Raw genomic sequence first — 18033 nt, 5'->3', positions numbered from 1 at the left:
AATGCACACCCAGTTGGTGGATTGAGGCATGCCGGGGCGCAATTTGCGTGCAGAGATGTACTCTCCACCTTTTTAATTGTCATCCTGTGATGGCAAAGTGCATTCATTATAAGCAGATGTGTGCACAGTGTAGTCATGTTCTTCAGGATAGTAGAAAAGGTAGCTAGATTTCATTCAATGCTTCTTTTAACAGTTCCACTCCCTCTTTTGTCGTGTTGGCCAACCTCCGACGGATCTCTGGAACCAAGATCCATTCCCCAATTTCCAGCCTTACAATAGCAGATGATGTCATCATGAATCCTGTTGCTATCTTCAACACCTTGCCATGCATTTTCACCCATCCTATGCCTCCTTCTTCGATGACTGATCGCCAGTATGGGGTGTGTCCGTCTTCTCTGTTACTTTGGCATCACCACGGGTCCTCCTTTCATGGGAACAAGCTCCAGGTTATTAAGCCCCTCCCAGCTGTTCAGATGACGTCTTCTCAGTCCTCTTGTCACAAGGAGATCATTGTATCTAGGTTGCATATTGTGCACTGTCTTTTAAGCCATCACCGTTTGTTAAGTGGTGCACCACTTTGTGCACATTGCGCTCAACTTTTAATCGTCCGCCATTTCCTGATGGAATACCCTTTTTTTAACTGCCCTCTTTCCCGCTTGTGTTTGCCGCCTGAGTTATCGGCCGTTTTAGTGAACGACGCGCGGGCTGTCGACTGTGCTTCCCTTTTTATCCATCGTAGCAATATGGCGAAGACCACTTAATTTTTAGTTCTGGACCTCTATAACATGTTTTATAGACTTTCTCCATGATCCTGTTTTCAGCTGTCTTCTCATCCGTAGATTGGGATTAACATGTAGTCATTTTTAACTTTTCTCTTTGTCTTTGTGTGCTTCAGTTTTGACATGGGCGTGTATGACTCTAGTTATTTTTGCACCCTATAACTAAACAAAACAAAGCAAAAACAACAACATTTTTAAGTGTTCAGATAAATGTTATTCCAGTAAGAATTCAATCGTTCGTAAATTCTGTTCTCGGCCACAAGTTGAGTTAGTTGCTGTTCGTAGGCAGCCCGGGACTGCTCAGACTGCTGTAAGGCGATTGGAAGCTGCTTCAAATGGGTCTTTCGGTGAAATGGCGGGAGACGTGAACCAGAACACTGAAGATACCTCAAGTCAAGGCTCTACCCTGTCACATAGATGTCACATCATTTGCAGGAAGTACACGATCTTCCGGCACTCGTCCACTTGCCTTTTTGAATGGCGTATTAGCATTAGGTGCCATACAGGGGAGGCAAGGACCCAGGAAAAGTTAGTACAACCATCCCCAAATGGACAATTTTAATGTGCTGCCTTCCGCTCTAGCTGAACCTGTGTCACTGAGTCGCACTTCACCTATTGACAAACCTGGTGTCTCATGTGTCAAGGGAAGGTAAACACACAAAATGGTCAGTGTCTGAGGACCATCTGCAGCTCAGACGTTCCATAAATAATGGTACCCCTTAAAGAACAGGTGGCAAGGGGTACAAGGGATCACTCTGTACATTCTGTGTGTTTGCCTGGAGGTCTTGTTCAACATGCTGAGTGGTTATAGAAGACCAGCTTTGCTCATGGAGTTTTAATGAAGCTCACATGTGCAGCATTGTTCCCAGAACTAATTTGGGCTTACTGGTTCAGAGACGAGTAAAAAGGTTGGAACCAGAAACTTCAGAGGTTCTTTGATAAGCTAAGTGGTGACTTAGGGTTAAGAATTGTAGCATCCACTTAAGTGGATTTGGTGTGCACTGTGTATCAGTGTCTGATACCCGGATGATTGACTGTGTGTGGGGTGCACACAGGTGTTTGCACCTTCAGTCATTACTCATCCAGTGCAGATAAGGCTAGCTCCGGGAGACCCCACAGTTTTTAGATGAAATTAAAATAAATTGCCCCCACAGCTATAAAAATCCTAATGATTAATTGCTAAAACATTCACAACAAAGTCCTTTATTTAGAATTGCTCGTTAAAAGCAGTGGTGTTAGTACACAGTCCAGTCGCACTAATGCAGCGACGTATTAAAAGCCTGAATAACCATCTTTTGCAGTGTGGACAGCTGTGAGATGTGCAGGAGGTGTGTCGGTGAGGTTCTGTAAGGTACTGACAGGGATATGGAACCATGCCAACTCCAGTCCCTTGCCCGGCTGCACTGTGTCTTCTGATTGAGGATCTGTGGTCTGTACAGCCCAATCCAGTTCGTCACACACGTCCTCTGTTGGGTTTAAATCTGGGAAGTCTGGTGGCTGAGGGAGTATAGTAAACTCACTCTGGTGCATATACACTGTGAGTTGTGCAACACGTTGCATTTTCCTGGTGCTGGTAGATGCCACTGTGCTGAGGAAAGACAAACTGCATGTACAGGTGGATGTGGTCCCCAGAGATAGACGCATATCTGTGTTGTTCCTTTGTGTGCTCAAGAATGATGAGATTACCCAAGGAAGGCCACAAAAACATTCCAAAGACTATAATGCCTCCTCCTCCAGTCTGGACTCTTCCAACAATTGTTGCAGGGTTTTTGCTTTCAGACTTTCGTGCCAGTGGCCATCTGTCTAATGGAGTGTGAAACACGATTTATCTGAAAAGTTCATCCGTCGCCACTCGGTGGACAACTGGGATGCAAATTCCAACCTTCATCACCAATGAAAAGTACATGGGTGCGAGAACCGGGCATCTGCTGTGGAGGTGCATACGCAGCAATGTTTGCTGGACAATCATTTAAGAGACACTGTTGGTAGCCCCTTGGTTCGTCTGGGCGGTCAGTTCCTCAACAGTTTAAGGTCTATTTGCCCCTACACATCTCCGCAGCCGTTGTTCACCCCTGTCATCTGTGGCCCGTGGTGCACCAATTGCCTCGGTACCAGTTTTGGGTAGCAACATTTTGCAATGTCTGGTATACTTTAACCACAGTGGCACACGAATAGTTCACAAGCTTAGGTATTTCGGAAATGCTTTCACCCTGGCCTGAAAGCCAATAGTCGTTCCCTTTATGACGTCAGATAAATCGTCAATTTCTGCACTACAATGACAATTGCACTGTGTTCTGCTTGCCTTCAACACACTTTATATAGCTTTCACTACCAATACTGCCACCTGCCATCTGTGAGTAGTTATTGCATGTTAACCTCGAACGTAGGCGATGGTCTCATTAACATGACTGAACAGTGTATAACACTAGGCATAGGAAGCTGTTGAAAACCTGATATCGACTACAATGAGAAATTTTGGGTTAATCTAAACTTATATTGAAAGGATAGGCAAATAAGAAATGCATTTGGCGTATTTGTTGCAGGACAGCTCAAATTCACAGAGACAGAAATTGAAGCTGCATGCGAGATTGTTTGGCCAATACTTTGTATCAAGGGTGGACATACGCTTACAACTGGATCTTTGTACCAACTACCGGAGTCACCTGCAGGTGTAACAGAAAAATTTAGAGGAAACCTCAGTTCGCTGGCACCTAAATTCATCAATCATACAGTGATCAATGGAAGTGCCTTAAATTATGCAACAGCCAACTGGGATGGTTACAGTTTTGTAATTGTTGAGTAAGGCAAGACATACTGCTTAACACTAGTAAATGCATTTAACAAAAGCGACCTAGGACAGATAGTTTGGTAGCCCACTCGTGATGGACATACACTCCTGGAAATGGAAAAAAGAACACATTGACACCGGTGTGTCAGACCCACCATACTTGCTCCGGACACTGCGAGAGGGCTGTACAAGCAATGATCCCACGCACGGCACAGCGGACACACCAGGAACCGCGGTGTTGGCCGTCGAATGGCGCTAGCTGCGCAGCATTTGTGCACCGCCGCCGTCAGTGTCAGCCAGTTTGCCGTGGCATACGGAGCTCCATCGCAGTCTTTAACACTGGTAGCATGCCGCGACAGCGTGGACGTGAACCGTATGTGCAATTGACGGACTTTGAGCGAGGGCGTATAGTGGGCATGCGGGAGGCCGGGTGGACGTACCGCCGAATTGCTCAACACGTGGGGCGTGAGGTCTCCACAGTACATCAATGTTGTCGCCAGTGGTCGGCGGAAGGTGCACGTGCCCGTCAACCTGGGACCGGACCGCAGCGACGCACGGATGCACGCCAAGACCGTAGGATCCTACGCAGTGCCGTAGGGGACCGCACCGCCACTTCCCAGCAAATTAGGGACACTGTTGCTCCTGGGGTATCGGCGAGGACCATTCGCAACCGTCTCCATGAAGCTGGGCTACGGTCCTGCACACCGTTAGGCCGTCTTCCGCTCACGCCCCAACATCGTGCAGCCTGCCTCCAGTGGTGTCGCGACAGGCGTGAATGGAGGGACGAATGGAGACGTGTCGTCTTCAGCGATGAGGGTCGCTTCTGCCTTGGTGCCAATTATGGTCGTATGCGTGTTTGGCGCCGTGCAGGTGAGCGCCACAATCAGGACTGCATACGACCGAGGCACACAGGGCCAACACCCGACATCATGGTGTGGGGAGCGATCTCCTACACTGGCCGTACACCACTGGTGATCATCGAGGGGACACTGAGTAGTGCACGGTACATCCAAACCGTCATCGAACCCATCGTTCTACCATTCCTAGACCGGCAAGGGAACTTGCTGTTCCAACAGGACAATGCACGTCCACATGTATCCCGTGCCACCCAACGTGCTCTAGAAGGTGTAAGTCAACTACCCTGGCCAGCAAGATCTCCGGATCTGTCCCCCATTGAGCATGTTTGGGACTGGGTGAAGCGTCGTCTCACGCGGTCTGCACGTCCAGCACGAACGCTGGTCCAACTGAGGCGCCAGGTGGAAATGGCATGGCAAGCCGTTCCACAGGACTATATCCAGCATCTCTACGATCGTCTCCATGGGAGAATAGCAGCCTGCATTGTTGCGAAAGGTGGATATACACTGTACTAGTGCCGACATTGTGCATGCTCTGTTGCCTGTGTCTATGTGCCTGTGGTTCTGTCAGTGTGATCATGTGATGTATCTGACCCCAGGAATGTGTCAATAAAGTTTCCCCTTCCTGGGACAATGAATTCACGGTGTTCTTATTTCAATTTCCAGGAGTGTATATTGACTCTTATGGCAACAAATACGCATGACCTCTTTAAGGACAGGACAGATAGTTTGGGAGCGCACTCGTGATGGACATATATCGACTCTTATGGCAATAAACACACATGATGTCTTTAAGTCCATCTAGGTTGAAATTGGCATCAGTGACCATTGGGCAGTTGTAACCAAAGTACAGAGGACAACTAACACAAGCAAAAAGATTTACAGTTTTAGGAAGCAATGTAAGAACGTTGACTGGAATACTCTCTTTCAAATTCTAAAGATGGCAGGGGTAAAATCCAGGGAGCGAAAGGCTATTTACAATTTGTACAGAAACCAGATGGCAGTCATAAGAGTCGAGGGGCATGAAAGGGAAGCAGCGGTTGGGAAGGGAGTGAGACAGGGTTGTAGCCTCTCCCCGATGTTATTCAATCTGTATATTGAGCAAGCAGTAAAGGAAACAAAAGAAAAATTTGGAGTAGGCATTAAAATCCATGGAGAAGAAATAAAAACTTTGAGGTTCATCGATGACATTGTAATTCTGTCAGAGACAGCAAAGGTCTTGGAAGAGCAGTTGAACGGAATGGACAGGGTCTTGAAAGGAGGATATAAGATGAACACCAACAAAAGCAAAAAGAGGATAATGGAATGTAGTCTAATTAAGTCGGTTGATGCTGAGGGAATTAGATTAGAAAATGAGAGGCTTACAGTAGTAAAAGAGTTTTGCTATTTGGGGAGCAAAATAACTAATGATGGTTGAAGTAGAGAGGATATAAAATGTAAACTGGCAATGGCAAGGAATGCGTTTCTGAAGAAGAGAAGTTTGTTAACATCGAGTATAGATTTAAGTGTCAGGAAGTCGTTTCTGAAAGTATTTGTATGGAGTGTAGCCATGTATGGAAGTGAAACATGGACGATAAATAGTTTGGACAAGAAGAGAATAGAAGCTTTCAAAATGTGGTGCTACAGAAGAATGCTGAAGATTAGATGGGTAGATCACGTAACTAATGAGGAGGTATTGAATAGAATTGGGGAGAAGAGGAGTTTGTGGCACAACGTGACAAGAAGAAGGGACCGGTTGGTAGGACATGTTCTGAGGCATCAAGGGATCACAAATTTAGCATTGGAGGGTAGCGTGGAGGGTAAAAATCGTAGAGGGAGACCAAGAGATGAATAACTAAGCAGCTTCAGAAGGATGTAGGTTGAAGTAGGTAATGGGAGATGAAGAAGCTTGCACAGGATAGAGTAGCAAGGAGAGCTGCATCAAACCACTCTCAGGACTGAAGACCACCACCACCACCACCACAACAACAACAACAACAACAATATGTAAGAAGGTAGTTATGTCATATCAGGAAGAGGAACTTGAAAGATTTATTACTGGGCAGGTGCACATAGAAGGGCTGTGTCTCAGATTTAAAGCAGTGACCATACACTAGATAGATATTGCACCTAGTAGAAAAGTTCATGATGGGAAGGACCTTCCAGGCATATGATCACTCAAAAAAAAAAAAAACCGAAGAAACGGTAACTACTGCATTGAGCTGTAGATTGATTGATGATGAATTAAGTGTGTGTGGAGTTGAGAGGGTAGTTTGTGAAGGTTCAGTGATAACCATACCAGAATTTCATAAAAACCCAAAGACCTCTCAGATATGCAAAGTCTGTCAGTGGCACAAAAGTTATGTCCTGACACTTGTGGATGACACAGGAACTAGAATTGAGGGCAGAAAAGCTAAAACAGAAAACTTAACTCCATTTCAAATGTTCTTTCATAGAGGAAGACAAAAAAGTGCTGCACCAGTTTATTTCTCTCACCAATGCAGATATGAGTGGTATAGACATTAATGCCAGTGGCATTAAAAAACGACTAAAATTGCTAATTAACTTCAGGATCTCATAGAATACCTATCAGACTCTGCAGATAATTTGCAGCTACATTATTTACCCTTCTTTAACCCTATCCTACCATAGCTACCTCAAACAAAAAACTGAGTCCAGTGGCTTGACTCTCACTTGTCTACAAGAAGAGTAATGGAAGTGATCCACAAAATTATTGTCCAGTCTCACTGACGTCCGTCTGTTGTAGAGTCTTAGTATATAGTCTGAGATCAAACATAAAGAAGACTTTCAAACAGAATGACCTCCTTGTCAACTTTGTGGATCACTTCTGCCAACATTTATTAATAAAAAGTGTGATTATATGGGGTACCAAACAAAATTTGCAGCTGGAGTGAGGAGTTCTCATTAGGCAGGGTGCAGCATGTTACCTCAGACAATGTGTCATTGACCAACATAGAAGTAACTTTAGGTATGTCCATGAAAGTTTGTTGAGATTCTTGTTGTTCATGTTGTGCATTATTTATTTTGTGGACATTTACTATTAACAGTAACCTTGGACTTTTTGTAGATGCAGTTATCTATAATGAACTACCGTCTGAGAAAAGCTGCAGAAATGCTCTACCAGATATTGACAAGATTTTAAAGTGGTGTACAGATTACCAACTTGGTTTTAATGCAGAGAAACACAAAATGATGCATTTTACAAAATTAAACATTTTATTCTGTGACATAGTATCAGTGGTTCCTAGTTAGAATCAGTCAACTCATACAAATACTTGGGTGAAATAATTTGTAAGGTTATGATACAGGATGGTTACATAGATGCATTCGTAGCTAAAACAGGTGTCAGACTTAAATTCATTAGCAAGATACTGGAAAAATGCAGCCAGTCTTCAAAGGAGACTGCTTACAAACCCATACCAGAGAGGACTAAAACGGGTTATTAAATATATACAGGTTTGTTTGATTCATGAGAGAGATAGTGTCATCAAAATGAGAAAAAGCCAATTGAAAATGCTAGAATCAACCTTGTTGAAGATTACAAGTAATTTTATAAGGAAGTTCACATTTCATTCGTTAACACGTCAACTGCTATGTGGCCACCAGAGCCTCATGCTTCACACTGTATGTGTGGCCTGGCCTGATGGTGAAACATCCGTCGCTAAGCTTGAGGCAGTACACTTGTTAACTAAGGCTGTCATCAGTCCAAAGACTGTTATGAACACCACAGTGCTTTACTAGGCACAGTCCTGTCGGAGGTGGTATGCCATCGCCTTCCCCTGATCTTTGAACTGACTTACTCAGCAAGTTATAAGGGGACCTACACATTAACGCGGCTTCCTAACCACGGTGCAGTTCGGGATTATTCACATCAGTTACAGATAAAAATCCGAGAACTGACTGGGGATCGAACCTGAGACCTTTGGATTTGTAGTCTTACACTTTAATACCACTGAGCTGCCTTATATATGTGTCTGTAGTATACTCTGTGAAACATTCCATGTGTCTGCTTCTGGACAACTGTAAGTATGGTTGAAATATGAACAGTAATGAATGGCTACACTGAAACATGTTTTGTTTTTAAATATTGATGTATGGTAGTGCAGCTGACATAGCCAACAAAATTTATTGTGAAGGTTTCTGAATAGTCTTGTGACAACACCTGAAGTAGAAGTTAATGGTCATATACTACACGCAACACTGTAAAATTCTTTGGTGTATAGGGAAGAAGCACAGCTCAGCATGTTTTAACTGGATAGCCTCTATCATTGTAGTGACCGAAATATAAAGGTTGTGGCTTAGTTTGCACGTTTTCCCTCCCTATTGTCGCACTGAAATATCTTGTGGTCAGTATGCATAAAGTAAGTGAAGTATTTATTATATAAAAGTGACATCAAAGAATATTGTATAATATTGCAGAGACTTGTTTAAGGATTTTAGAAAACTTGCATTCTCTTCCCAATACATTTCCTCCTTGATGGTTTTTGTTGCTGACGATGAAAACTTGGTTGCAACAGATCTGTGAGCTACACAAAAACTAAAAACAGCAATGTGGAAAGGACAAATTGCTAATCACCACGGAGCCCCCCCCCCCCCCCCCCCCACACACACACACACAATGAAAAGGATTGCTAGAAATATTTTAGCTTCTGAACAAAGCTCTTTGGAAGTAGAAAACTTGGACAAGCACAACTCGTGCACACAGCCACCATCACTGGGTGCTAAGGCCTATGTAGTGAGCAGCAATCTGTCCTTTCCACATTGCTGTTACTCCATTCCGGCTGTCCACCGTTTGATTCTGCTGAACAAAATAAGACATACAAACAACTTTTGTGCTAGTTGGAGCGGAGTTATGTACTCTGGTGCAAAGGTACTCAACAAGCTTCCATGTAACATTAGACAGCACTGACCCAGTTTCTCTACATACTTACTTTTCCCCAGGAGTTCGAGGCTTGTGGGCAACTTCGCTGTGGAGGCATTCTCGTGCTGTTGCTACTGATGGAAAGTCAGCATCATCAGGTGAAGAATTTTCCAATGGTAATGCTGAAAGAATGGAAGAGCAGAAGAAACTGGAGGACAAAATCTTAACAGCGGCACTACCGTATGTTTTGCAGTATGGCTGGACAAAACTTGCAATAGCTGCAGGTATGTGTTAGAAATTTTTTTAAGTGCAAAGAGTCATAATTTCAGTTACAGCAATTGCAAGTATGCAAAAGTAATAAATTCAATTAATAGTGTGCCTTAACTAAACCAGAATGGTGCTATAGGTAATAGATCACTACTTGAGCAAGTCTGAAGCAGTTTTGTGCTCAGTCTGTAATATCCCTTCAGTCCTCAAGCTCTGCCTGGTACCAGTTGTCTGCACAAATACACATACATGGCTTCTGGGTTGTTGATTACACATTTTTCACCAGTGAAAAGAAAAAGTGCCTCATTGCATTGTTGGCTGAGAGAAGATGAGGGATTTTTTCAGCTACTGAACTGGAAAGAGTTTATGAGAGCAGCTAACAGACTTCTCTCAATTAACACCATTGGGACCACAAGACTCAAGTTTGCATCTGAAGCCCAGATCACCATCAACATTGAATTTAATTCAGGGTACTGGCAGAAGGTCTTGCGATTAGAAATTTTATGTGACCACCTGTTCTCCTGCTGCTGATCAAACCGTGGTAGTGAAAACTTCTTCCACCAAAGGAAGTCACCTGCATTCGTCCATCATTCATTCATGCATCATGTTCTGTAAATTCCACATGAAGCGGAGCTGCCAGGGATGTGGAACGAGACAAGTTACATGTAAGACACAGAATCTACCACTGCAGGCTTTCAAGAACACTAATGACTGCTTCTAATCTACACAGATTAAGAGTAATGGTAATTATGCTTTATGTACACCGAAAAGTCTGTGACATTAAAACACTCAAAACAATGTACACTGCAGGTGCACACTCATTTTTTCATATGGTATTTCTTTCTGGAGTGAAAACACAGAGAACTATTCCTCATGCATAAATGAATTACCAAAACAGTGAAGGAAGTTTCATTACCTTCTAGTACATGAAGTCTCTTCCTTGGACTAAATGTCCTGCCAGTACCACATACGTATGTTCTTGAAACTGTGTGTTTCATTCAGGGTAGTACCCTGTTGTTTACAAACAAAGACGATGTCTTGCCAGTACCACATACGTATGTTCTTGAAACTGTGTGTTTCATTCAGGGTAGTACCCTGTTGTTTACAAAAAAAGACAATGTGTGCCAACACCAAACCCTCTATTCATATAATATTTTTATAGTGGATGAAAGAATGGAAAATACAGGATGGAATGATGACAGTATTATGAAAAGGATAGACTGCTACTTGTCATATACTGGACATGTTGAGTTGCAGACAGGCACGACAAAAGACTGCTTGCTAAACAAGTAAGATTTCAACCAAAATGCCTTTTCCCAAAGTAGACACTACACACACACACACACACACACACACACACACACACACACACACACACACACACACACGAGCACTGTCTCTGCCTGCCGAGGCCAGACTGTGAGCAACTGTTGCCGAGGCCAGACTGTGAGCAACTGTGGATGGTGGGAGAAGCAGTGTAGTTGGGGGGAGGGGGGGGAGGAGGAGGATAGCAGGGTAGGGTTAGAGTGCTCAGGTATGTGGTGTGAAGAGGGTAATGTAGTTAGGTGCAGATGGGAGGTTATGTGGAGGGGGGTGGCAGGAGAGAAGTAACAAGACTGTGGGTTTGTTGGTGGAATATAAGGCTGTGTAGTTCTGGAGTGGGAACAGGAAACGGGATTCTGGTTCAAATGGTTCAAATGGCTCTGAGCACTATGGGACTCAACTGCTGTGGTCATAAGTCCCCTAGAACTTAGAACTACTTAAACCTAACTAACCTAAGGACAGCACACAACACCCAGCCATCACGAGGCAGAGAAAATCCCTGACCCCGCCGGGAATCGAACCCGGGAACCCGGGCGTGGGAAGCGAGAACGCTACCGCACGACCACGAGATGCGGGCGCAGGATTCTAGAGTGGGAACAGGAAACGGGATAGGTGGGTGAAGGACAGTGACTAAGAAGGATGAGGCCAGGGGTGTTATGGGAACTTAGGGTATATTGTAGGGATAATTCTGACCTTCTCTGTTCAGAAAAGCCAGTGTTGGTAGGAAGGATCAGGATAATGCAGGCTGTGAAGTAGCCATTGAACTGGGTGCTCCAGCTGTTTCTTGACCACATTTTGTCGGTGGCCATTCATGTAGAAAGACAGCTTATTGTTTGTCATCCCCATGTAGAACACACCACAATGACTACAGCTTAGCTTGTAGATAACATCACTAGTTTCACAGATAGCCCCATCTTCAATGGGATAGGTGATTCTTGTGACTGGACTGGAGTGGGTGGTGGTGAAGGGGTGTACGAGACAGGTCTTGCATCCACATCTATTACAGGGATATAGTCCACCCCTTCAGCTCTGTGGTTAGTGCGTCTGACTGCCATGCAGCGGACCCGGGTTCAATTCTTGGCCAAGATGGAGAGTTTCTCCACTTGGGGACTGGGTGTTGTGTTCTTCTCATGATAATTTCATCATCATCGACACCCAAGGCATCCAATGTGGTTTCAATTGAAATAAGAAAGACTTTGCAACTCAGCATCCAAATTTCCCCAGGAGTGCATAAGATCATTTCATTTGCATTTTACGGGAATATGAGCCATGAGGCAAGAGGTTAGGGACTGGGGTGGAGTAGGGACAGACGAGGATATTGTGTAGGTTTAGTGATTGGCAGGGTACCAGTGTGGGATGAGTAGAAGGATAGTGGGTAGGACATTCTTCATTACAGGGCATATGAGACATAGTCAAAACTGACAGGGAATGTGGTTCAGTTGCTCTGGTCCTGGGTGGTACTGAGTTCAGAGGGGAATGCTTCTTTGTGGCTGAACGGTGGGACTTTGGGGGGCAGCTGGTGACTGGAGAGATAATGTACATTTTATACAATGTTGGGAGAGTAATTTTGGTCTGTGAGGGCCTCAGTGAGACACTTGGCATATTTTGGGAGGTACTGCTTGTCACTACAGATGCAAAGGCCATGGGAGACTGGGCCGCATGGAAGGGACTTCTTGGTATGGAATGGGTGGCAGCTGTCAAAGTGTAGGTATTGCTGGTGGTTGGTAGGTTTGACATTTTTCTTTTCCCCTGTGTTTTACATGTCGCCTTCCAAACCACACCGCACATTCTGACTTACAAGCCACATGTTATCAACCGTCTCACCCACAGACAACACACGTCTATGTGACTGTCCACAGGCAACACATGGCTATGTGACTGCACTGGTTGTTGGTGCAGCATCTTGTGTCCCACATTACTCCAACCAATGTCATCAATCCTAGATCTTCAAACTGATCACTCCTCTTGTGTAACTCTTGCATATTTTCACATGTTGTTTTCTGTATCTTCCTTTTTCACACAAACTTGTACGCTGTCCTGCCAACCCGCTCCCCACCCCCACTCTTTCTCCTCTCTGATTCCAGTACACATATACTAACGTCACCAAATTTAGTCACATCTACTGTCTCCCTTCCTCATATACCACCAGTGTGCAAACCACATTATAGTCTTTTTATTTTCCTTTCTTTTTTTTTACCTTTGATAACAAAATCGAAACAATTTGGAGTATTATTACAAGGGAGACAGGACAACCAAGAGTACAGGATGACGGCATCACCATCAAAGCAAATGGAAACTTGATAAACAAGAAGCCGGAAGTCGAATACATTTTGAATAATCATTTTTTAAATGTTGTAGAGAAAATAGGATCTAAATGTTCATTAGAAGAAGCAAGGCACTTAATGAAAGAGGCCTTACCCACACCATTTGATACAATTGAAATTCCACCTACCTCTCCATCTTAAATTAGGAAGATAATAAACTCTCTCAAGAATAAAAGCTCACATGGGATTGACGGCATTTCCAGCAGGATAATAAAAGCTTTTTCCCAAGAAATAAGTGGGATTCTTAGCCACATATGTAATAGCTCTCTGAAGCAGGGTATTTTCCCAGATAGACTGAAGTATGCCATTGTTATACCACTGCATAAAAAAGGGGATACGTCTGATGTCAACAACTACCGCACAATCTCTCATCTGACTGCCGTATCCAAAATTCTTGAAAAAGTAATGTATTGTAGAGTAGCTTCACACGCTTAGTAAAAATAAAGTGTTAACAAAATGACAGTTTGGTTTCCAGAAGGGTTTTTCAACGGAAAATGCTATATATACTTTCACAATCAAGAATGGGGTGCCGCAAGGTTCGGTCTTGGGTCCTCTGCTGTTCTTAATATATATTAATGACTTGCCATTCTATATTCACGAAGATGCAAAGCTGGTACTTTTTGCCGATGATACAAGTATAGCTATCACACCCAACAGACAAGAATAAACTGGTGAAATTGTAAATGATGTTTTTCAGAAAATCATTAAGTGGTTCTCTGCAAATGGGCTCTCATTAAACTTTGACAAAACACAGTATATACAGTTCCACACAGTAAATGGAATGACCCCATTAATAAATATAGACTTCGATCAGAAATTGGTAGCTAAGGTAGAATATTCAAAATTTCTAGGTGTATGCATTGATGAGGGGCTGAACTGGAAAAAACACACTGAGGATCTACTGAAATGTTTGAGTTCAGCTACTTATGCTATTAGGGTCATTGCAAATTTTGGCGATATACATCTGAGTAAATTAGCTTACCACGACTATTTTCATTCTCTGCTTTCACATGGCATCATATTCTGGAGCAACTCATCATTGAGTAAAAGAGTGTTCATTGCACAAAAGCGTGTAATCAGAATAATTGCTGGAGCTCATCCAAAATTATCTTGTAGACACTTATTTAAAGAGCTAGAAATCTTCACTGTAGCCTCACAATATATATATTCACTTATGAAATTTGTTGCTAACAATCTGAACGAATTCAAAAGTAATAGCAGTGTACATGGCTACAACACTAGGAGAGAGGATGATCTTCACTACTCAAGGTTAAATCTAACTTTGGCTCAGAATGGGGTAAACTATGCTGCCACAAAAGTCTTTGGTCACTTACCTAATAGCATCAAAAGTCTGACAGATAGCCATATAGCATTTAAAAGGAAATTAGAAGCATTTCTTAATGGCAACTCCTTCTACTCATTAGATGAATTTTTGGATATAGTAAGTGGGTAATTCCCCAACCTCCACAAAAAATAATTAATGAGTGTCCTGTAATATTTTGTCTAATGTAATATCTTGTGTAGACACCTTTTATTAACCTGACATGTTCCACATCATTACGAAGTGTCTTATTCATAATCTATGGAACAAGTACTAATCTAATCTAATCTAAAACTCTGCTTTCATGTCAATTTCAGTTCATTTTCACCTTTCACTATCGGCCCTACTCCCTCAGATTTCATCTTATTTCCCATGCTTCATCCATTCTGTCCTTTTCCCATGTATGTTTGCATATTTTTGCTAATTTTTTCATATCTATTTCTATATTATTTACATATTTTTATGTGTTCTTATCCTCCACCATGGATCCTTGCTCCTGCCATCTGTGACAGTTCAGAAAAGTTTCTTACCCACAGCCAGAAACCAGTCCTGCATACTCTTCCAGTGTTGTTGTCTGAATCATGGAATCTCCATAATGGCCTTACCATGAAATTATCCCTCTCTGGCTGCAACCCTCCTTCCACAACCTCCTCCATGTGTTCAGATTCGTCTACTCCATACCTTTCACCAACCTGATTCTGCAAAACCATAAAAATCAGGCCCAAGCCTCCTTGCAATACCTCCTCTTCATCCCTAAAATTCACCTGCCTTGCAATCCTGGTTTCCTGTATCCCATCTCTCACATTGAAACTCTTGTCCTCCAGGAATTAGCACAGCATATACAGTGACACCCCAAAAAACTCTCCACCCTGTTCATCTCCTACTCCCACCTTGGACTACAACTATTCACCACCTGTATAACAGTCTCCAAACCTCCTTGTCCTCCCCTCATACCTCACAAACCCTGCCTCACAGACCTACTACTTTTACCACACCCTCAAAAATTTCCTCACACCATCATACAGACTCCTGAACCTAAATAGACTCGAAACACAGTCTTGAACCTTTTCTCCGAAAGCCTTAGTCCCAAAGAAGTATCACTCCTTTCTGAAGGCCTTACCTTTTGCCCCATTCCCAAATTTGATCATGCTGGCCTTGTTAAAGACTTTCCATCCTTCTCTCGGTCCCTACAGTGGGAACACTTTTTCACCATCAACCCTACCAATCAGACTGAACCCAAAACCAATGTTGAATCCTGCCTAACAGTTCACTCCTCCATCCAGTTGTGATCCACCCCCACTGCACTCAGTCACCCCATGTTAACTTTCCAGAATTTCTTAACCTTGTACCTTCTCTCATTGTCATTCCCCAAACCCTTCAACATGCAAGCTAGCCTTACATCTGCAGACAGAACTGCAATCCACAACTTAAAACCTGATTTCGACTACTGTGGTTTTGAACCGCAAGGACTACCTGGTGGAAGGACTCTGCCAGCTGTCAGATTTGCCCGTCTACAAACCCTGCCACAGTGACTCCATTCCATTTCTAGTCTCTCCACAAATCTGTAGGTTCATTTCAGAGCCTCTCCCCTATCTCCCCTCACCCTTACCAATCCTCGCACTCCTACATGCTTCATGAAGTCCATAAATCCAATCACCAAGGATGCCCCATTGTGACAGTTACTGTTGCCCCACTGAGATAATCTCTGCTTTCATACTCTAACACTTTCAACCTGTTATGCATAACCTATCCTCCTATATAAAAGACATCAACCATTTCCTCCACTGACTCTCAACAGTTACTGTCCCTTACCACAGGGTGCCCTGTTCATCGCTACTGATGCCACCTCCTTTACACTAACATCCCTAATGCCCTTAGCCTTGCCACTATTGAAAACTACCTTTCTCAATGCCTGTTTGATTCCAAGCCCACAACCTCCTTCATGGTCTCCATGACCAACTATACCCTCACGCAAATTACTTCACCTTTGAAGACATTACATACAAACAAATCCATGGTACGACAATGGGCACCTACATGGCAACATCTATGCCATTCTATTCATGAACCATCTGGAGGAATCCTTTCTAGCCACCCAGAATCCCAAAACATCCACCTGGTTCAGATTCATTGGTGGCATCTTCATGATCTGGATCAAGGGTGAGGACACCCTATCTGCTTTTCTCTAGAACCTTAACACCTTCTCGTGCATTTGCTTCACCTGGTCCTCCTCAACCCAACAAACCACCTTGCTTGATGTTGGCCTCCACCTCAGATATGGCTACATCAGTACCTCTGTCCAAATCAAATTTACCAACGTCCAGCAATACCTACACTTTGACAGTTGCCACCAGTTTCATACCAAGAAATCCCTTCCATACAGCCTACCCACCTGCTGCTGCCGCATCTGTAGTGACAAGCAGTCCCCCTCAAAATATACCAAGGGTCTCACTGAGGCCTTCACAGAGTGAAATTACCTTCCCAATCTTGTACAGGAACAGATCTCACATGCCTTATTCTCCGGTCATCCTTCACTGCTCAACGTCCCACCATCCCGTCACAAAGGAGCATTCCCCTCAGGGCTCAGTACCACCCAAGACTGCAGAACTGAATCACGTTATGTGCCAGGTTTTGACTACCTCTCGTTGTGCCCTGAAATGAGGTATATTCTACCCACTATCCTTCCCACCTTTCCCACAGTGGAATTTTGCCACCCACGAAACCTACACAGTATCCTCATCCATCCCTGCTTCACCCCTGCTCCCAACCCCTTGCCTTGTGGCTCATATCTCTGTAGTAGACCTAGATGGAAGACCGTTCCCATACGTCCTCCCACCACCACCTGCTCCAGTCCAGTCAAAAGCACCACCTGTACAATCAAATGCAGGGCTACCTGTGAAACCAGTCATGTGATTTACAAGCTAAGCTGCAACCACTGTGCTGCATTCTACATGGGCATGACAACCAACAAGCTGTCCCTCTGCATGAATGGCCAACAACAAACTGTACCCAAGAAACAAGTGGACCACTCAGTTGCCTGAGCCATCTGGATCCTTCTTTTCTGAATTGCAAACTACATAAAATGAAAAAACATAGTATCATATGGCTGTAGTATCAGTGAGTCACTGTTGGAATCGGCTAACTCGTACAAGTACCTGAGTGTAACACATTATGAGGATATGAAATTCAATGATCACATAGGGTCAGTTGTAGGTAAAGCAGGTGGTAGGCTTTGGTTTATTAGTAGAATACTGCGGAAATGCAATCAGTCTACAAAGGAGATTGCTTACAGATCACTTGTGCAACTGGCTCTAGAATATTGCTGAAGAGTGTGGGACCTGTATCAAATGGGACTAACAGGGGATATTGAAGATGTACAGAGAAGGGCAGCACGCATGGTCACAGTTTGTTTGATCTGTGGAAGAGTGTCACATGGAAACTGATGGAACTGAACTGAGAGACCCTTGAAGATAGATGTAAAATAGCCAGAGAAAGTCTGTTAACAAAGTTTTAAAG

At 43.6% G+C, this 18033-nt stretch overlaps 1 protein-coding gene across 2 annotated transcripts in view; it reads left to right on the top strand.

The window, feature by feature from the left end:
- The window catches only part of LOC126251889 (ubiquinone biosynthesis protein COQ9, mitochondrial), a 198295-nt gene that overhangs the window by 99437 nt on the left and 80825 nt on the right, over window positions 1-18033 (top strand). For both annotated transcript variants that reach the window (XM_049952599.1, XM_049952600.1), the window contains exon 2: window positions 9363-9566. In XM_049952599.1, the coding sequence (XP_049808556.1) occupies window positions 9363-9566 (204 nt within the window). The remainder of the gene's footprint in view (window positions 1-9362; window positions 9567-18033) is intronic.

This window comes from Schistocerca nitens, chromosome 4 (assembly GCF_023898315.1).
Source record: "Schistocerca nitens isolate TAMUIC-IGC-003100 chromosome 4, iqSchNite1.1, whole genome shotgun sequence".
Lineage (NCBI taxonomy): Eukaryota > Metazoa > Arthropoda > Insecta > Orthoptera > Acrididae > Schistocerca > Schistocerca nitens.
Note: the sequence above shows the minus strand (reverse complement) of the source record. Positions and strands in the feature narration are given on the sequence as shown.